The sequence below is a fragment of the Stegodyphus dumicola genome, chromosome 3, assembly GCF_044657685.1.
Source record: "Stegodyphus dumicola isolate Sdum_Otavi_A_Nest chromosome 3, ASM4465768v1".
Classification (NCBI taxonomy): Eukaryota; Metazoa; Arthropoda; class Arachnida; order Araneae; family Eresidae; genus Stegodyphus; species Stegodyphus dumicola.
This window is the reverse complement of record NC_140770.1, coordinates 276,449,804-276,472,784: the sequence shown is the minus strand read 5'-3', so window position 1 is coordinate 276,472,784 and position 22,981 is coordinate 276,449,804. Positions and strand designations below refer to the sequence as shown.

Genomic DNA, 22,981 nt, shown 5'->3' with positions numbered 1-22,981 from the left:
ATTTAATTAAAAAATATCAAAAAGTAATTCCGTTTCCAATTCGCCACCTTATTTATGACGAACTACGAAAGGATATGCATTCTCACAAAGGAGCCTGTTCAAATGCATAAAAGAAAAACATATGTATTTAGCAATGCTAACCTGAGCATTTTCCAAAAGCCCAAGAGATGCCCAAGATTTTACCGAGATCTCATGCCCTAATATCCACAAGGCAGACTGGAAACATTAATCTGAACTTATTTATAATTAATCCTGCATAACGGCATGTGTTTTCATTACATGGGAGCGTCAGAGATGCATGGGTTCTCGTTATACCAAAAATGTGGGAGCGGATTATGCATTAAGGAATCTTTGGGAAATATTCTAAAATCTCGTTAAATTCCATTCGGGATATTAAGTATCTTCGTAATATATAAATACCTATCCATTACTTCCATGTGAACTATGCGCAAGATTTACTTTATAGCATCCATTTTCCTTCACGATGCCACAGCTAGTAGTATTTTAGCTGAATTAATGGCAGTCGTAAAAGTTCTATGAGATAATTCCTAGATTTCTAAGGTATCATTTCTAGAAGCTATTGGATTTTAGGATTCGTTTAGAACAAGAAGAAAAGTTCAAATTTCCCATGAGAGACATTGTTATGGGTTTTAAAAGTTTTAAAAATGTTCAAGTATAATCACAGTTAATATAAAATGTTCTAATATACGAATAAAAAAGCATTTCGGAAAGCTTTCAGATTTTATATTACGTCCAAAGGGGAGTGTTCTAATGTTCTGATGTTTTCGTGTGTTACCTTTAGTTATTAAATATCATGTTCTTCACACTTAAACTGTAAACTGAATTCAACAGCAATATCCCAAAATATTTAAAAGGGCATATCTTTAGAATTTCTAATACACAGTCTCGTGCGCTGGACATATTTTTTTTTCCTGTGCAGTGTTTGTATTGCTTGCTTTGAAATCATTGAGCTCAATCAAATATTCTTTAATGTTTGACAAAATAAGAAATAGACATTAACCCGCGAGCAAGCGCGTGGGGTGTATCATACCCCACCCCTACAAAAAAGTGGAATATTCCTAACTTGTGAAACTGAAATTCTGTGCTGCATTCAGTAGCTGAGTTTCTAGTTGTGGTTGATTATCAGAACCACTTTTCCTTTGTCGGCGTGTTTCACAAAAAGGTTTATCGGTATTTTGTTGGAACTGGGGTATGATATACCCCAAGCGCATGTCCGCGTAAGTGTTTCTCTGAGTGAATATTTAGTTCGTAAATTTATTTCTAGAGTGTAACAGCAAATATTTCTACTCGCAAGCGATTTTAAAGTATTTGACATTAAATTCTTAAAGATTTCTAAGCGCGTTATCGCAAAAAGAATGACTCCCTATGAATTGGAGATGAAACGGATGTGAGATTTATTAGAAATATTTGAAAGTGATGAAGATTGTATTTCAGAAACTAAAGATGAAAATAGGAATATTTTCTACACAGTTTGGTTTCGAAAAAGATAAAACATTAATTTCTTATGTTGTAGAGACATTAGGATTTTTTGAAAGCCGGAGAGATGAAACATTAGCAACCGCCTTCGCCGGGAATTGAACCACGGACCTCTGGAATACCGACCCAGGGTGAAGAACCACTACATCACGAAGGCACGATTAGAAGGTGGGAGAAATACCTTATAATGTTCCTAAAAAAGAAAAAAAAATGTTCTTATGCTTTATGTAACGATCATACTATAGATGATACTACTGGAGAAAATGAAATGCCAGAAATTATATGTTTTTATAATATGACTATTTTTTTTTCTAAATGACTAAATGACTAAAGGGGCAGTGGATACGGTGGAGGAAATGTCAGAAAATTACTCAATTGTTAGAATAACAAGGAGGTGGCCAAGGGTAATTTTCTTTTCTGCACTGAACGTTGCTGTAATAAATGTCCGAAATATATTACATTCAACTGCTAATCCACCAACCAGAAACGGAAGCAGATATCTGTTTTTGAGGGACTTAACTTTACAATTAATGAAAATAGGTACTGACCAAAGATCAGAAATTAATACTTAACCAAGAAACTACTGCATGTACGTACTGCATGTAAAACCAGAGCATAAGTTTCAACGAATAATTCCTCGAGCCAAGGACAGAAGAACGTGAATGCGATGCTTAAAATGTGAAAACTTTCTGTGCCAAGAACACATGAATGCACTTTGTTCAAAGTGTAAGGAAATAACATAAGCATTGTGTATTAGAGATACAATAAAACTTAGAGGCATGATGTTTATTTTGTTATTATTTTTACTTATCTTAATTTAAACTCTAAGATTATTTTGGAAATTAATTTTTTGAAACCCAATTATCATTCACCTATTTATAATACGCGAGAACAAGAAAAACAGGTTTAAAACTAAATAAAACTATTTTTCATCGTATTTTAAATAGTGGGGTATGTGAATACCCCATGCGCCAACTCTAGTAACTCTTCTTAATGCGACTTCCGCCCGGTTAAACCTAATTCTAAATTCCAAATTTGGGCTTCCAGATGCCCACATTCGAATGCAGGACTACGTTATTCAAAATTTGATGTCTCTAGGTACCGTCATTTTTTACCGTGCGAGAAATATTCCTACATTCCTGCAGATTCTTCATTATTTAATTTCTTTAAATATAATACAGGTCTCTAATATTGGGTGGCAACAATTTAAAAAGTGATTCCCCTTTTATAGTGAAACAACGCAAAATGCCAAAACGAAATTAATAGCCCTTGTGAGCAAATTGCCCCTTTAGGCTAAAAGCTCTAAAATTACCTTAAACATTAATAATCAATATAGAATTTTTTTTCTATTTTTTGCAATTTTTCTTTGGTACATCTAATTATTATCTACAAATTTATACTGACGTTTTTAATTTTTACTGCGTAATTATAGTGAAATCTCCACTGTTAGCTAAAGAGGAAGCTGTATGTATACGAGTATGTGTAATGTGTTTGTTCTTTGCGTTGTGCAATATGGTAGCTCTTATACCTACTAAACATTAAACACACATAGGCCTTCCTCTACCTAAACATGTGCACATCGATGTCTGAATTTTTTTATTAGTCCAAAGGGGCAATTTGCCCAGGACTTTTAATTTCGTTTTGACCTTTTGCGTTGATTCACTACAAGCGTTGTTTCCCTTTTCAAATTGTTGCCACCAAATATTATTGCCTTGTGTTATATTTGAAGAAATTATATAATGAAGAATCTTCATAAATGTATGTGTGGTTCTCGTATTGTGATAAAACAACATTACCTAAAGACATCCGATTTTTAATAACGTACGTTTTCACCCGAATATAGGCATCTAGGAGCCCAAATTTGAAATCTGGAATTTGTTTTATTATCTATTTCATATTTTGTTAAACGTTAACAAATTTTTGATTAGCAAACTCAACGATTTAAAAGCGAGTAATGGCAACACTGTACGAAAAAAAAATTGTCTCCAGCTCGCGAGATTGTGTATCGGATATTCTATAGATTGGGTCATATTAAAATTATTTTGCGATATTGCTGTTGAACTGAATGTTATGGTTTATGTGCGAAGAACATGTTTAATAAATAAAGGTAACATACAAAACGTTAAGAAAACTCCCCTTTTGAGCGTAATGTAAAATCTGAAAGCTTTCAGATTTTTATATTATTATTATTTTATTTCTGAGTTCGCAGTACTAAAAACGGAAAAATGTTGTTTTTATATTTATTCCTTGTATGTATTCTTACGAGACATGACCTTGGCCATATCTGCGTTCAAACTTTGCGCTTAGCAACACACTTTTCGGATTGTTGTTGCATTCGTGAAGGTGACACAATAGGTGCTAATTGTGAACAGGGAATGAACATTCATTTTCACGTTAAGCTCGGGAAAACCCCCCTAGTAAAACGTGGAACATGATTAAGCAAGCATATACAGACGAGGCACTTTCAAGAAGTCTTGTTTTCGAGTGGCAGAAAAGATTTGGTGAAGGTAGAGATTCAGTGCAAGGCGATCCCAAAGCTGGTCACCTGTCTACATAGCATATACCAATGCAAACGTGGAGCGTCTAAGGAAGTTATGCAAGAAAACCGTCCAAGATTAATATCGTATTCTATGCTCGTATGATATCAGAAGAACTGAATTCGAATCTTGATGTGTGTCATTAGATTTTACGCGAAGAGTTAGGGTAACAGAAACTTAATAAAAGAATCGTCCCTCACTCGGTAATAGATGAACAGAAAGAGGAAAGACGAAGAATTTCTGCTGAACTATTCGATAGAGCCAGATATGATGCCACATTTGTGTCAAAGATTATTGTGAATTTTTTTGTGTTTCCAGGAGTGAAAAGGTGACCGAAAGTAAAGCTTCATAAAGATTATTTCAGACATTCAACGGTTTGTGACAAATGAGTTTGCAAGCATCGCAGCTGAAGATTTCCCTGCTTGCTTCCAAGACCTCCAGAAACGTTGGCAGTTGTGTACAGATAGCCAAGAGGACTACTTTGACAGCAGCTGGATCACTACTTGATAAATGCAATTTTCTATTTTTTATGACCTATGTCCTGGAACGTTTCTGACAAAGGATGTATGTAGTAATTATTTTAGAAGATTTTCCACTAAAGCAGCTGGTTTTATACATTGAAGTCACACTGAATTAGGGATAGATGTAGCCATGTAAATTTTATAGCGCTGCGCGGCATCTGTGCTCACGTGAGGAAGTTGTGGGAAATGCACATACAGCTAGTACTATGATTGTCGTTAGAACAAGCGTAGTGTGAGACGGCTCAGCCGTATTGTACATAGTCAACGAAGCCAATCATTAGCTCAAGTTACCACATAGTTGAATCAGGGTGACAGTCGTACAGTCAGTAAAAGGATCGTGCAATGCTCGCTTCACCATATGGGCTTCGGAAGCCGTAGACCCACGAGAGTACCTTTGCTGAATGCATGCCATTGAGATGCACTTCTTGCCTGCGCAAGAGAATACAGAGAATAGACTCTAGTGGACTTGAAATGAGTAGCAGGAAATGATGAGTCTCAATTCCGACAAATGAATACCGATGGGAGGATGAGAGTATGGCGCCAGACTCATGAAGCCATGAACCGGGTATGGCATATTGGAACTGTACAAGCCTATGGTGGCTTAATCATGGTCTGGGATGTTTACTCTTGGCAGTGCTTGGGATCTTTGGTACTTGTACCAACCTTCCTCAGTATGATTCGGTACGTATAGTTGTTAGGAGATCATCTCCATCCGTTTATGTTGTCCTGTCATTCACACGGATATAGATTATCCCAGCAAGATAACTGCACCATTCACAGGTCCCGGTTGGCTACTGTCTGGTCGGATCAGCGTTCTTCTAACTTCTCTCTCATAAACTGGCTACTCAAAAGCCCTGTTTTAAATTCTATTGAAAATCTTTCGGACATTTGGGAGAAAGGTTTGAAACCTCATCACACAACACTAGCGACTCTTCCTAAATTATAGATAACTCTATCCGATGTTTAGCAAGCCATTCCCGTAGAATGCTTACACAGACTTATTGAATCTATGCTTCGTCGTTTGGCAGCCATTATAAAGGCCAGAGGAGGCCCAACTCGTTATTGACTAGCTGTCCCTAATTCAGTGGCACTTCAGTGTATATAATGAATTCAGCCTGTTATTGTAAATTTTCGCGTTATGGAAAAATGACTTTTCTGAACGACGTTTCATAAACATTAAGGATGAATATTATATTATCTCTCTAACATTTCTCATCTTGTCCTTTTTCAAAATATTAAAGCTATTAAAACAAAGCTGAGAAAAATGAATGGTACTCTTCAAAACATAGGCAAGTACTTTTCTAAACATAGAAGAACATTTCTGTTGCCTTAAAGGAGGCAATTTTCAGAAATCTCATTACGATTTATATTTGCATCATTATAATAGAAGTTTGGTAATTAATTAACAAGACAGATTTTATTGAGAAAGGTCGACGCTAATGTCTGGTACTTAAATCGCAGAAACTTTCCCCTCTGTCAATTCGCTACCTGGGATAAGCACCCTTTTCTTTTGAATTCATAGCTTTTCAAATAAAGCGGAAAATTAATAGGCACTCTGCGATATGATATTGACTTTGGTAGAGGCAGAAACTTCAGTGGCATGCTTTCTAAGAAGTTTATTTGTGCAGGAAACCATTCATGTTTTACACGCTCGACAGACATTTGCATAATTAAGAGGATTAAGAGAATTTTTACGTCGCGAACTCCCTCCTTCAAGAGGAGCTGCAACAGAACGGACGCATGGCTGGTCGCTGAATGCGATGATAATTATTAATGCGCAATAATCGAGTTAAAATTAAGTTTTAAGAAAAAGGTTTTTCTCATCCTAAGATTTCCCAGGAAAGTGAATTCAGTTTCTAATTAGAAAGTACAATTCCGTAAATGCGAAAGCTAATTAGAGAAGGTAAAAGCGAAAAAAATTATTTATTAGAAAATAATAAACATTTGGTAATGAATGAAGAATTTATTAAAAAAATGAATGTGTTACAAATATACACTAAAGATGTTCCGTTGTTTCGTAACAAGGCTAGAGGATTTTCAATAATGATGTACTTTTACCCACGTCCGAGACATTTCGACGTGGATGACGTAGGTGATTCAGCTGATACATAAATACGTTACTGCAATCATTGTCGATTGAACCCTTTTCTTATTCTTGAAAAAATATTTTGAAGCAGAGATAAACCGGCACAAGACGAACACTTTGCGTTGAAAAAAAAGGACAATGTTACATCTCCCTTTCTACTAGACCGATTGTCGAAATTTAACTTGCTTTTTTCATGTTTGGAAAGCCCGACTTAGGATACATGTTGCATTTATATATACCATTATTCTAACATAGGTATTTTGACACAGAATCGGATTTATTTATCTTGGCGCATTTTTTTTCAGTTTGCGAAAAGAATAATTTACTTGGCGAACTTGTTAATTTATAGCAGGTAAAAATTTTATAGGTTATAATTGAAAATTTTTCTCGAAAGTTTTATAAAAATTATTTAAAAAAATCATAAAAAATGGGCGAATTTTATTTGGAATAAACCTGAATTTCGAAATGGGAAAAGAAGAGTCAAATAAGTTTGATAAAAAAAGGAGATATTAGGATATATATGCCACATTCAATTAACGTGGAGGGGCTAAAATTTTAAGAGCTAGTTTTTTCAAAAACTACTCGTGCGATATTTACAAAACTTGGCACTTTGGCATAATTTGTGTCGTAAAATCGAAATACGGAAAAACGTTGATACGTTATTTCAGAAAAAGTCCGATTTTGCATCAAACTACCAATGTTAGAGCTACTACGAGAGCAAGGAATGCACCAATGGCAACGAGAGTGGACCGAAAGCGAAACAGGCAGAAGGACTTTCACCCACCTCCCGAAAGTTTCCACCGACCGACTCTTTATCGTAGCACCTCTCACCTACTTCATCAAGGGTCACGGCCCTTTTCCAAGCTATTACAATCGCCACGGCATCTCAAATACCGATATCTGTGTCTGTGGATCAGAAGGGTCACCAGACCATTACGTATTTGAATGTCCTTTGACGGCTGCACACCATCTCCCGCTACCGGCAAATAATAGGAACGCCTATCACCGGTTCCTTATAACGCATAAAGGAGCGGTTAATTAAATCTCCAGCATCATGAATACCATCGCGGCATTGGGTACAGACCTTTGCCTACCGTGCTAAAATGACGCTCTGGTGTACTCACGATAAGCTCTAAGACTAGTTCAATGGATTTTACAATATCTGGGCTTCACAACAACTGTGTGTTTAAGCTCCCGTGCCCGCCAATCTAAAGTGGCAATACTAACAATTCGCAAATACATGACATCTCCTTAGTGAGATGTGTTATGCCTCCTTAATGATATATGTGTAATCCCTTCAACAGCATGTGAACAAGCATCTTCTTATGCAGTGTTAGTGAACGCTTGTGTGCCTCACGGTGCACTGATTATTAGTGCTACGACACCCTCGTGCTTTTTATGTGTTTTTTATCTTAGCGACGCTACAATAAATAATCAACGCCTTAGAAGTCTAACTGCACTCTTCTGCGCACATGAGCATTCATGAACTCATCATTCAACATTCAAGATGTACCTGTATTTATATACAACAGAACTATCCTACACTAACTTTGTGCTCCAGTTTTCATGTGACTATGTACTCCATTTGTCTTTTTGTGCCTTAAGTGACTATGTGTATGTACCTGTTTTATGTGCTCTCTGTTTTTTACGCATTGTGTTTTGTGTATTGTTTGCCTATGTGTTTTTATGTCTTTTGATGTGTACACTTATTGTACAAGTATTTTTACTTTAACTACCTACTATCTGTAACACCACAGCTTGCCTCTTCAATCTGTAATACAATCCTACTAATGCCCTTGTAAGGCCATGTACTTTCCTCTGACAACCTCAAAAATCTCCTGGTGCAGTCTTGTGTGGCTCCAGGGAGCTTTCGCTGTAGTTAGAGGAGGACGTGGAACACATGACTGTTTACCTCTGTTAAACACCTGGCGTTCCAGTCCTCCGTAACCTACCTACCTACCTATGTTAGAACAATTCTAGATATATATCTAATATATATCCCAAGTCGCGGCCTCGAGACATGGAAAATGCAAGTTAAATTTCGACAATCGGTCCAGTAGAACGAGAGATATAGAAACCGTTCTTTTTTTTTTTTTTTTTTTTTTTTTTGTGCGAGGCATACCTTTGGTTATACACATACATTCTCACTGTTTCACAATTATACTTTTGGTGCTCATATTTTTACGTTACGCATCGTTACTAAGGCAACGATAAATGTGGAAAATAATCCAGCTGTTTAATTGCTTTTTCCCCAGCTTTATTTCCTTTTCAGTTCGTGAAAAGTGGGCGAATGAAAACTGACTTATAGTCCCTCATGCGGTGCAGGAAATAAGTGCTGTGTGATGATGATGCATTACGATCGTCAACGAGGACGGGTCTAAAAAAATCTTCTCGTGCCTATTTAAAGCAACGAATTCCAAAATATGGGTTAATAAATTTATAATTCTACTTTATCGGTTAATTTAGGTTTGGTTATGCAAAATTTAGCATTATTGTTGGTTAAAAGCCATGTCGCGTTAATTAAGTACCTAAGTCATGAGTATTATCTAAGGATCATATGACAGGGTATTAATTTTGAAAGGATACAGTAGAAACAGATTTACCTGTTTTCCTTAACAGCAAATTTATCTGTTAATCATATTGAGAGGCTGTTGAAGTCAGAATTTTATTTTATTTACATTTGGATAAAAATGCAATATAATGTTATTGAAGCAGACGAATAAAGGTTTTAGCTTGCAAACAAAAATAGGCATATTAGCCTGACAGCCAATGGGAGCAGAAATTAAGAATATATAATTATTTGAGTATTTAGTAATAACATTCATGAGTATACTCTGTAGGGTATTTTTCCCACCTTCCTAGATTGCCTTCGTGTAGTGGTCAACACAATCGACTCGTATTTCGAGAGGTCCGTGGTTCGAGTCCAGGTGAGGGCATTGCTCATTTTTCCTCTATCCTGCCTCGACATAACCTGATGTCTCTACAATGGCGCTAAAACTAAAAGGTGGTGAACGAAGATTTTTCACCACCAGGATTTGGCCATTGGGTCCGCTAAAACCCCAGTCGCCTTTAAAAGGGGGAGTATATAAGGTATTTCTCCTGCCTTTTTAGCGTGCCTTCGTTGTGTAGTTGTCTGCATGCTCGGCGCGTATTTGAGATGTCCATGTTTCGATTCCCGACGAGGGAATTGCTCATTTTCCAAGTCTCCTGCTTCCAAAAAATCCTAATGTCCCTACGATTCCTAAGACGTTAAATTAGATCTCAACCTAATAGATCATTAGAATTTAGAAAAAAAAAAAAAAAAATTCCAATACTTATTTTGAAAGAATTTATAATCGCAGCAGAGCTAAGACTGAAAATATTCTTAAGCAACAATTAATAAATAATAAAAAAATAAAAATAAAATAAAATCTAAAAGCTTTCAAATTTCCCTTTATGCCCAAAGGAGCGTTTTTTTAACGTTCTTTTTGTTACCTTTATTTATTAAATATCGTGTTCTTCGCCCTTAAACCATAAAATTCAGTTTAACGGCAATATCGCAAAATCATTTTAAAATTAGCGTATCTTTAGCATTTCCGATGCACAGTCTCGCGCGCTGGAGATATATTTTTTCCGTACCTACAGTGTTGCCGCTGCTCGCTTTGAAATCGTCGAGTTTGTTAATTGAAAATTCTTTAATGTGTTCTAAAATGTGAAATAAATAATAAAACAAGTTCCAAATTCGGGCTTCCAGATGTCCATATTCGGGTGGAGGAATAATTCGATGGCCGTAGGTACCGTGGTTTTAGCACATTTCCAGAAACATACATACATTTATGCAGATTCTTCATTATTTAATTTCTTTAAATATAACACGAGGCAATAATATTTGGTGGCAACAATTGGAAAAGTGAAACCGACACTTAATGTTTTTGACGTAAAGTGCCAAAAAGAAATTAACAGCCCTTCTGTACTAACGCCCTTTGGGCTAATAATAAAATAAAGAGAAGTTAGCATAATTAATGTCAATCAAAAGCAATATTCAGTTTAAAATCGCAGAGGAAAATTATAATTTCTTAAAAACATGCGTTCTTTTTTTTCTTTTGTTAATTGTTTTTTTTTCTTTTGTTAATTGTTTTTTTTCTTTTGTTACTTTTTTTGTTTGTTTTTTTATTGTTGTTTTTCATTAACTTCACATTTCTGCATACAGTTAATTTTAACTTCTTTTTACTTTGTTGTATGTTATTTACTATGTAAGTATATTTTCAGAATTTTAGTTTGCGGTTCTTTCAAATTGCTTCTAAAAATGTTTCAAAATTAAGAATTTTGATTGGTTTGTATTCCAAATTTGTCCTTTACGGATATTTTTTTTTTCAAATTAGCAGTGCCTGCCTTTATATGGGTGTACTAGAAATTTCCATATTTCTGATATGAAATATTATCGCAGAGAAAACGTCAGTGTAATTTCAATTTATTTATTCAGTAAAGGTCTCCACTTCCCTCAAAAGCTTCTCATCTTCTAACACCTAGTTCATAACAGGCCGTAAACCTTTCATGAACTACCATCGGCGTTTGTCTTTAACTCAAACGGACCTATGCTCCTGAGGCCAAGCAAGACACTTGATTTAAATAAATACAGCACAAAGTCCGAAATCCTGACTGGCAAGAACTTCGGCGATTCCGGGTTTGGGATTTTTCGGGATATTAGTTCATCAATTAAGATACAATAACACGCCGAACAAACACTCATTCAGAAGTCAAACAACAAAAATCAGCGTTATATTTTCAAATTTCACAGGACTAGTTTCGATGGTTTTACCGAACCATCATCCTCAGCCTAGTCCTGTGAAATTTGAAAATACAACGCTGATCGTTGTTGTTGGACATTGGGATTTGGCAACTGGGTCCCATAATTCCCAATCGCATTTTAAAAGGGGGCGTATATAAGGTATTATCTCCCTCCTTTCTACATGCCTTCGTGGTGTAATGATAGCACACTTGGTGCATATTCAAGTCTCGGAGAGGGCATTCCACATTTTTCATGTCTCAAGCTTGAAAATAACCTAATATTTCTACAAAGTAAACATTAAAAAATGCATGCCATTGCTCTATGTACTGAGACATACAAACTCTATTCATAAAGCGTTTCAGGCGTATGTACTGTGATAGGAACATGTATTACGATGCTAATGTGCTAATAAGTGATACAGTACTATGCATCTTGCATATCAAATACGAATCACTATTATGCATACTTAGGTATACAAATTTTAATACAATGCTGGAGAAAATTAGGGAACACATGTTAAATGACATATGCAAACTGGGCACTTTTCAGGAAGTGCCGGTGTTGTGTGTAGAAAAGCGCATCTTAAGAATACGGCTGCAACACGCATTATTTTAGCACATGGTATAGAACTAGGAACATTTGAAAAGTATCCTTGTTCTACATTGATACGTTGATTGGTTTATTTGATTATGGCAAAGCACTCGAGGGCTGTCTGCCTATGGAGAAGGATGATTTCGTGTCCACGTTATACATGGGGAGAACCACGAAAACACCCATGCAGTCAGCCAGTTCGCCTGGAATCGAACACAAGTCAAACTACCAGTGTTTAGCCTTTTTTATTGCTCCGTCGCTGATGAGCCATTGATAACTGACGTTTCGAAAATTACCAGGGACGTATATTTTAATGTACGTTATATGAACACGTTTCTAATGCGCATCACTTAAAGCTTCGTGCTGTTGGTATTTTAAAGTCCATGCTGTGAACGTTTCGAAAAAAATGAGCACCGAACAGTGAAATGCACATCCTGACAACAGGTTTGCAACAGGCATATCATATAGAACGTACCTTTGTAGAGACATTAGGTATATATTTAGAAGCCGGAGAGATGAAACATTAGCAACCGCTTTAGCCGGGAATCGAACCACGGACCTTTGGAATACCGGCCCAGTGTGCAGAACCACTACACCACGAAGGCACGCTAGGAAAGTGGGAGAAATACCATATACCTTATAGCATAGGCTGGGAAAGTTTCGAAAACATCAGTATTGTGCATTGAAATGCACGTGTTTGTTTGCTTGATTAAAGCAAAGCACACAAGGGCCCTTTAAGAGGAGGAATGCCTTCATGAAAGACTTTGTAAAGGAAACTGGCTCGTACCTATGTTACAGATGGGGAAAACAAGGAAAAGGGTCACACAGTCGTCTCGTTTTTCGGAATCCGAACTCGAATCGAACTACCAGTATTTAGCGTATTTGATTGGCTCCTGATGAGCCAACTGAAATGCACGCCCTAAGAGCATGGTGGCAACACGCACCAATTTAACACGTTGTGTAGAACTTTCTAAATACACATAACAGCATCTTTAAACGAACAAAATCCTCTTTGAACTTCCAGTGCTGCTTAGGCAATATTTTAATTAGCAATAAGTACAGAAAGTTGCAGCAAATGGAACAATACCTTTTATATTAACCACTTTAAAAATTAAAACTTATGTATCTTAATAACAATAATAACAGCAGCAAATTAATTTTCTTAGCTACTAATTCAATAAAATGCTTACTCCCAATTGATCTGTTTTATGTATTTAGATCATAAATACCAAATTTACTTAAACAAGCGTCTAAAAGTAGATATAAAATGACAAAGTCCATATATATCAATCAGTTAAGAAACAGCCTAAGCCAAGTAAACATGTTCAGCTCTGTAAATCTTTGGGAGACATTTTTATTAGGAAAAATACCCGGATGGTCAGTAGGAATCGCAGAAGATATCTGTTATTTCCGGTCTGTCTCGACCGGTTTAATGGTAATGGGCAGTTATGTCTGAAGGCAGAAAGAATCTTGGAGACTTCCATCAATTCATTATTTTTACTGCTTACATCCTTCTTTGTGGTCTGTGACATATAGTACACTTTTCCCTTAAGATGAGATTTTTGTTGTTTTCTAACATTTTTTTTCTTAAGATGGTTATCTTTCTTTTGTACTGCTCACATAATGCTTTTTTCTTTTAATACTGTTTTCTATTCCAAAGGAAATTTATACGTAACAAGTAAATACATACACCAAGAAATAAATTCAACATTATGAAAAAAATATCACTTGGGCACCACATGACTTTTTTGTGCGCCTATTTAAAGTATACACATTTTTTGGCTGCATTTCATTTGAACTTATTTCCTCGAACTATTCTAACCTAATCGACCGACCCCTTCGTCAGTCTAGTGTGTCTCGTCAGAATCTCTTAGTCGATCGACTACGAGACACTCGAGATTACAGTAAGAGCATATAATAATATTAGCAATGCAATATTTAATAACCCCTACGGTATAGTGGTTAGGGCAGCCGACTGCGATACCAAAGGGCCCGGGTTCAAAACCCCGTAGAAGGCAGCGTTGTAAATGTCCATCCTTTAATAGGAGGCAAAGATGGACCACCTATTAGGTTGCCTCCATAACAAAGTGACCTCCATTCCAGGCCGAAGTCGGCTAAGGGCCCGTCATTTGGGGACAAATTTAATGAAATATCTTTATTTCTACTTTCCAGTAATGCAAATCTGCCTCGTCTTTATTGTTGTCTCTGCTACTCCTTAGTCTTCTGATAATACATAAATAATTAGCGAAGACGAATATGCAGCCGACTCTGCGGCGAAATAGTAGACAATATCAATTCACGTTTGCTTAACTATGATTGGTTGGTTCTTGTATTAGGCTGACATACACAGTTAGAAGGGAAAGGTTCGGCGCGAGCTTCGCGTGTAGTTTTTCAAGTGTTTGTCTTTGTTAATAAGACGAAAACAATCACCACCTACACGAATTCATTTTTAAAACGTAGGGGTGTTTCGTTCTTTAAATGCATTCAGGAAGAGGAAAATGACATGTATATTTAAAAACTTTTCAGAACCTGGAGCTAAAATGCTAAATGGAAAAATAAGGGAGGGGAAATAGGTGTCAAAATAGCATAATTTCTTCTTTTCGTATAAAATTCATACCTTCTGTATTTGTGAATGAAATTTAGTATGCTGTTCATACTTTGGGTCCTGAGTTGTAAAACTCATATCATTAGCCCTTAAAGGATTAAGCATAGTAATAACATCTGAGAGAAATATTTTTATCTCTGCTACTAACCAGTCAAGAATTTACATGTACGTACGCAAGTTCCTCGAATTATGAAAACACGGCAAAACTTAAGAGTTATCCAATTTTGAACATTTATAGTTTTCATCAGTAACACGGCAGTCTCAAAGCCCGAATTTTGAATTTAGAATTTCATTTTGATTAATTTTATATTTTGTGCGAATTTTCATTACCAAAAACACAGCGATTTAAATGCAAGGTATTGCCATACCATTTTTATAATATCCTATTATAGTTATATTTTAAGCATTGAACTGTTCAAAAAGCTAATTTACAAAACATTACTGTTACCTCTAAGCACACGGCGTAAAAAACAAAATGTGACACTTCTATATCTCCTGCTTTACTACGCCGATTGACGAAATTCAAATTGCGTTTTTCATGTCTCGAAAGCGCGTTTTAGGCTATATATTAGATTTATATATAGCCATTATTCTAATATACGAATTTTGACACATAATTGGACATTTTTCTGAAATGACATGCTATTTCTTTCCATATTTCAAAATAGGTCTCAAATTATGCCTAGATATTAAATTTTATAAAATTTGGTGCGAAATCTGCAGAGAAATTCAAACATTTATCTATCTTGGCGCAATTTTTTAAGTTTGAGCCAAGAATAATTTACTTGGCGAACCTCTTAATTTATAGCAAACTATTTTCCTTTCCCTTTTTTCACTGCAAACGAAAGGAAAAAAGTTCTCGTTTATACTTTCAATTAATTTTTAAAAAGTGCGTAAACCACATATCGCTCAAAAAAGAGTTACCAAATTTTAAAACGCGCCAATATGTAAATTCATATATATCTTAGAAAATTTGGAATAAAACTCTCTAATTTTTTGCAAGTGTGCCTAGATCTACTTTCCGATGATATTAAAAATTTTATAGACTATAATACAATTTTTTCCCGACAAATTTATAAAAAGTATTTTAAAATACAAATTACAAAAATAAATCATAAACGATATGCGAATTAAAATTGGCATGTCATTTCACAAAAACTCCGATTTTGTGTCAAAATACCTATGTTAGAATAACGCTATATACAGTGGTGGCCGAAATTGTAGACACTTTTGGAAATTTTTATGTTTTTGAACTTTGTATGCTTATAGAAAATGTATCGTTTCGCAAAATGCAAACTTGTATACATCATTTTAAAGAGAATTTATTACTGAATTCAATACAAAACACAAAATTCAATTATTTGCAAAAAAAAAAGTTATATGTACTCTAATATAAATAAAAAACACAGCTATGAAGTGGTTTGTAATGTCTAGCTTTCCTGGCCAATCACTGTTCTTGTTCTAAGAACCAATCAAATGTTAGTAACTGCCAGTAGAAGCTGACATGTTTACACTTGAAACAATTCATTATTTTGCTTTGTGCTGTAGAAGGAGGACTTTTTTCTTATACACTGCAATTACAAGTAGGAATTTTTGTAAAAATTTTTAATATTTAGTCAAGAAGCAATGACATCATTAAAAGAGTAGATTGGACACCTGGAAAGAGATGTAATGTTATTGTGTTACGAGAAAGTGGTCTTTCCTATGCTGAAATTGCAAGACAAGTGGGTGGTTCAGTGACTACATCTGGAGTCCGAAAGTTTTGTTTACAATATCAGGAGACAAATTCAATAAAAAACAGAGAAGGAAAAGGCCGAAAAAGGTGCACCACATCTATTGATGACAGAAGAATAAAAAGACTATGTCCCCAAGATAGAAAAATGTCATCAGCGGCCATCAGAAGTGATCTGAATGATGCTGGTGTTTCTGTCAGTTCAAGAACAATCAGGAGAAGATTAACAGATGTTGGACTGAGAGGTAGAATTCCACGAAAAAAACCTTATCTTAATTTTCAGCAACGAAACAAAAAGACTACAGTGGGAAAAGGAACACATTAATTGGACAGATGATTAGTGGTCACATGTTATATGGAGTGCTGAAACTAAGATATCGTTATTCGGTAGTGATGGGCGAAAATATGTAAGACGTAGAATAGGAGAAGAGCTACATCCTGACTGCATTCAAGCAACTGTGAAGAACCCAGTTAGTGTTATGATTTGGTCATGCATGTCAGCAGATGGTATTGGTCGCCTTCATGTCATCGATGGGACACTGAATGCCAGAAAATACATTGACACTATTCTAGAACCAAAACTTCTAGAGATCTCTTTCCCAACAATGCTTCGTTTATTTTTCAGGAGGATTCTGCTCCTTGCCACACGGCTGAAGTATCGAAAGAGTGGTTTCGTACAAAAAGCATTAAATTGTTGTCATGGCTAGGAAACAGTCCTGACCTCAATCCTATGGAAAATTTGTGGCACAGTTTGAAAACTGTTGTCCGAATGAGGCGCCCATCAAATAAAAGGGAACTAATTGAGGCTATCATTGTTTCCTGGCATCATGTAATAACGAAAGAAGAGCTTAAAACTCTTGTCAGCTCAATGAAACGTCGATGTGAAGCTGTAATAAAAAATATAGGGTACCCTACTTAGTACTGATAACTCACTGCAATCATCACTATCTAATGTATATCGATAACTATTATCGTTTAACTTTTTTGTATTGCAAATAATTGAATTTTGTGTTTTGTATTGAATTTAGTAATAAATTCTCTTAAAAATGATATATACAAGTTTGCATTTTGTGAAACGTAACGTTTTCTATAAGCATACAAAATTCAAAAACATAAAAATTTCCAAAAGTGTCCACAATTTTGGCCACCAATGTATAAATCTAATATATATTCCAAGTCGCGATTTCGAAACATGAAAATGCAAGTTGAATTTGGTCAATCGGACAGTACAACGGAAGATATAAAACTGTACTCCCCCCTTTTATTTTTTTTTCTGCGCGCAGTGTACATCAAAACCCTTTAATTTATGAGAAGTCAGATATAAAATCTTTCACTGCATCAAATAAAATGTTATGAACAGCTTATTTTACATTATAGAGTCAATTTTTATTTCTAAGATTTCAATTTAAGTTAAATTAAGTGATGTAGGCGTGTATGAAATACCATTAATTTTACACTTTACACTGCCTTTAAAATGTATCAGTCTTTAATAAGTATTCATAGCTATATTATAACTTATTTTCACTTTGACTTATTAGTAAAGAACTAAAATCTAAAAATGAAAATATAATTAGTATAAATAAACTTCATAAAGTTTATTCTGAAGTGAACGCAGGATCACTTCATAAACGAAATGAAAAATATTAGATTAGATGCACTCTGACATAATACAAGTTGAAAAGGCAAGTCCTTGAAGGTGGCAGAGGAAATTTAATTACATTTTATCGTGTTTTTAAATTATGAAAACGGGGAATTCTTCTCGACAGTTCAAGACTGAGCCAGACTTTAATATTAATCGCATCTAATGAATTCTAGACACGAATAGAGCCTTTTGCTGGGAGCTCCAGATCTAACGCCTCGTCCGAATTTGCGCTTTCCTATTAATCAACGGAGATTAGCAGAGTAATCCTTCTGCGTCTTCGTCCTTTGTGCTTATTAATTACGGGAGATTAAGTCGTGAAATCTGGAGTCATAGAGGAAATAGTGGGATTTAGTCCAACGTGAAAGTATACTGGAAATGATGAAATTGTAGATGATTTAAATTGGTATTAAAAGCGTTGAAGTGGTTATTAAATGGTGACATGTTGACAAAGTTAAAATAATTTTTTGTGTATATGCAGAATTATTCTCGTGACTATGTGTGTGCAGACTTGTTGACAGGCATAAAATTATTTCTAACGTTTTAAAAACTATTAAAGAAGTTCGTGAAAGTTCTATTATAAATAAATGGAATAATTTATTAACTGCAACAGAAGAGAGTTTCCTAAAAGCTTTATGGTAGATGATACAAAGGGTGTTCACTTATTTTTGCAACTATTTTGTAAAGATTTATACATGAACAAAGCTTATAATTTTATTTTTAACATGTTTCGCCTGATAGCTATTTTGTTGAACTATCATATTACATCTTGTTTTACAAGATAAAAGTCCTTTTCTGAAAACATTAATATAGATTTTATTCCATTCCTCGTTCAAAATCTTCCAGAATTTAAGTCCTTTTCTCCTCTTTTTCGGTAGTAAATCGATCTTTTACTATTGCATTCAGATAGTAAGTATATCCAAGCCTCATCAGTTGTAACTATATATAACTGTAAGAATATTTTTAATGCTACAGACGATAATTAAACCTTAGTCCAGTTGGATGCCAGTCACGTTTGTATTTTAAAATTAATATTTAAACTCATGGAGGAAATAAAAATCGTTGCAAAAATGTGTGAACACCCTCTATACTCTCAAAACTTTATCTGGATATGCAGCCAGAAATAATAAAGGAAATTGACACAAAATTAACATTATTCGAGTACGCGTGTGATCAGTACCCTTAAACGTTAGAGATATTAGGTATTTTTAGGAAGCAGGAGACTTGAAAAATGAGCAATGCAATCGCCAGGAATCGAACAATGGACCTCTCGAATACGCGCCGAGCATGCAGATCACTAGACAACGAAGGCACGCTAAGCGGGAGAAATACCTTATATACCCCCTTTTAAAGGATGACTGGGGGATTAGGAGACCCAATCGCCAAATCCTGGCGGTGGAGAATCGTCATCCACCACCTTTTTTAGTTCGGACGCTACTGTAGAGCCATTAGGCATTTTTTGGAAGCAGGAGACTTGGAAAATCAGCAATGCCCTCGCCGATAATCGAACCACGGACTTCTCGAACACGCGACGAGCGTGCAGACCACTACACCACGAAGGCACGCGAAGAAGGCGGGAGAAATACCTTATAAAGTGAATTAATTTTTATCGAAATAGTTCAGTTACAAAACAATTATAAATGAATTGCAGATGAAGATATTTTATGAATTATAGATAAAAACATATGAGCTATACTGATGTTGGTTTTGGCTCAACACATTCAGGCCCTAATATGGCCCTAAATTATAAAGAGTGTTTGCACGTTTTTAGAACCAATTCGGTAAAGAATTAAAACCAAGCAAATGTTTTCGAATGAAAATGTCTGACGACAACTTATTTGAAATGAGAAATATCGTCTACGCAAATTATGATCTAACTTCAGAATATTAGTTTCAAGTAAGAAATGTACAGAAATGTTTAAATGTGTGGACTGTTTATGCAAATATTCAAGTTCGAATTTCGAATATCTGGAGAACGAGATGAAAGTATTCGCAATATCTTCCAAAAACGATTAAGGAAATCGACAACAAAAGCAAGTTTTTAACTTTAGATATCACAGATTGGAGTATGTTATAATTTGCTAAAGTAGCTAAAATTCATTCCGTGACAAACTGCAAGAGTTGAAGTAAGTTTATGAACTTCACAAAGGAAAAACAGTAACATATTCTCTGCATATAACGGCTATTTTATTCACTGAGTCACATGATAATACGATAACCTACATTATCCTATGGAAGGCTGGAAAAAATTGCATATCTACACGAATATAACCCTGTATGTTTCTCATGGTATATCTCTCTTTACGTTTTTCATAAATTTTTGAAAATTTGTATTCTTTGGAACAACCCTGAATTTTACCCATTGTGCTACTAAACTTCAGATATTTTGCAATCTCTAACCTGCTGAATTATTTTTGCTTTAAACTTCGAAAATGACATTGTTAAACCGCCTATGCTGCGGTGTTGACTCCCAATTAACTTCTGAAGCATGGCATTTACCACTGAGCTGATGCCGCCCAGATGGTAAAGTGGTTAGAGGAGCCTGACTGCGATACCGAAGGACCAGGGTTCAAGTCCCAGAGAAGGCGTGGATGTAAAAGTGTCTGTCCCTTCAGTGGCCTTTATAGGAACTGGCTCGTTAGGTGGCAAATTATAGGCAAGTGCTCGTCCTTGAAAAAAAAAAAAAAAAAAAAAAAACTCACTGGGCTGGTACAAATGGAACAAAATAGAAACAGACCTTTCTTTATTCTATATATACGTGACTCTATTCACCAATTTGTTCTACGAAGGGGGAAATTTCTGTGGTTACTTTTCTTTGTAGCGTTTATTGCTAACGGTCGCTTTATGTAAGGAAGAAACATATGCTTTGCAGTGAAATCTGAGGGTATTAATTTATTTCTTCGCTCTGGCTAATCATATTGTTAAGAAATGTACAGGCGCGGTAAGATGACTTCCCCGCAAAGCAGTTTTAGGGTTGCCATAAAATACCAAGGAAGGCGAAATTGCCACATTTGGCGAGAAATCGTCCATTTGCGATAAAATTAGCGATATGCCATGGACGGATGGAGAACCTTCTGGAATGAATTCTTACCGGTTTAGCCCAGAATGTTCTCGAACACCAGCCAAAAACTATATAAACCCTGCTGGTCCGCAGTCAGTTAGAGTGTCTCGTCTAGATTGCGAGATAGTTAGTGATTCGTCTAGCGACTTGATAGTCTGTCAGTGAGCGAGTGTCTCGAAGTATAGCGCCGAGTTGGTCGTCGAGTGCATCGAAAGAGTCTCTTCGTGTACCGCGGTTAGTGCATCGTCGAGAGAGTGCTTTGCGACAGATTGTTGACTGCTATACCGCGCCCTTCGGTATCGCAGGCAAGCTCCTCTAAGAGCCATTTGAGCTCCGAAAACGACTGAACCGAAGAGTCGGGACCTGTGCTCCGCGTGTCGTCGACTGCATCGCGAGTTGTAGCGTGGAGAGTCTCGAGAGTACGTGGAGTTCCAAGAACGACCGAGCAGAGTTGCGAGCTGTACTCTGGTGCTTTGCAGTGAAGATGTCTCCACCGTTATCGCATGATAGTGTGAAGGCTGGTTCGTGGATCGTGTCAACGTGTTTACAGTAGTTCTTCGACGACTGTAACATGACTTTGGAACTGTCCTGATTAATACCGGCCAATAAAGTGTGTTTCGATATTCCATCAAGTGCTGTTGTCGTTATTCACTCCAAATCCACACGAAACCTGTACGAACGTGAAGGAAGAAAATAACGTAACAACTGGTGTCAGAAAAAAAAAAGTAACAATATGTTAAGAATTTGAGAATTCCGAGGGTACTGGGGCGAATTATTTCAATTGCATAGGCATTCTTCTTTCAAGCAATACTTGAGAACTATCTCTTAATTTTCAGACAAATTCTGTATGACCTTGACTGCTTGAAATTAATCTTTTTTTCTGTCCTTTACTTTCTTCTTTCCTCGTTCATGATTTTTAGTTAAATATGCTAAAACCAAGAAACTAAAGCTTTTTTAAAACACACACGCCAGCCCGCCCTTAAAAAACTACCCATTTTCTAGTTAAATTGCTTATAAGCATGGACAACCAGTTAATAAGGCAAACTGTCATATTATTTATTTATAAAGAATACAGATATGCGTTCAAAGAATCCGAATACGATATATGCGTATAATCTACATTCTTTAGAATCTTTTTTGAAGGTTGCGTGGCATGTGTAGCAAAGGAATGTTATGGAAAAGTGTTTTGCATACATTCTGGCTTTCCGAAAATAGTTCTTAAATATGAAAATTCCTTCTCTTTTGCGTTATCCCTTTTCCGGTTTGAAATAAGTTTTCTCGGAGTTCTATTCACGAGGGATTTTCTTTTCGAGTTGGGAAACATTTCAATTGCATAGGCTTGCTAGCGAGGATGGATTTTTACTGCAGGATTCAGCAATTGTTATTGATACTCAAAATAGAAATGTGCATTGAAATTTTCCGACATTAGTTTGAATAATATGGTTGTATAAGATGCAATGAAAAAAGTAATTCGAGACATATGTTGTGAATAAAGTAACTAGAGATCACTTCAAGACGCTCTCATATTTCAAGTCATTTAATATTTATAAGTCAGGAAACAAACATTACTGAATTTGAAGCCCTTAAGTCAATGTAAACTGCGTTATGTAATAGTGTTATGTATGGACGGATATGACGATTTTTTCTTCAGACTTTTTCTGAAACGAAATAATTTTTTTTCCATATTTCGATTTTACAATGCCGAAATATTAAATTTTGTAAACTTTAGTAGGAAACTTAAGAGTAATTTAAAAACTTATCTTGCAGCACTTTTTTCAGTTGGCGAAATTCTAATGTATAGTAACCTATTTTCCTTTCCATTTAATTCTAGACGAGTGTGTATACGAGCCGGTTTCCCTTAGAAAGTCCTCCAAGAAGGCATCCCTCCTCTTAGGCAGATAGCCCTAGTGTGCTTTGTCATAATTAAATAAACCAATAAAACCA

The 22,981-nt window shown here is 35.7% G+C and overlaps 1 protein-coding gene across 3 annotated transcripts in view; it reads right to left on the bottom strand.

Moving 5' to 3' along the window:
- LOC118185570 (uncharacterized) overlaps positions 1–22,981 on the bottom strand; it is a 228,414-nt gene that overhangs the window by 163,896 nt on the left and 41,537 nt on the right. The window contains exon 5 of one of the 3 annotated variants that reach the window (XM_085814199.1): positions 1,392–1,690. The exons of the other annotated variants lie outside the window; for them this stretch is intronic. Coding sequence (XP_085670325.1) covers positions 1,645–1,690 — 46 coding nt within the window. The 3' untranslated portion in view covers positions 1,392–1,644. Of the gene's footprint in view, positions 1–1,391; positions 1,691–22,981 lie in introns of those variants that run through there. 3 annotated transcript variants of the gene reach the window in all.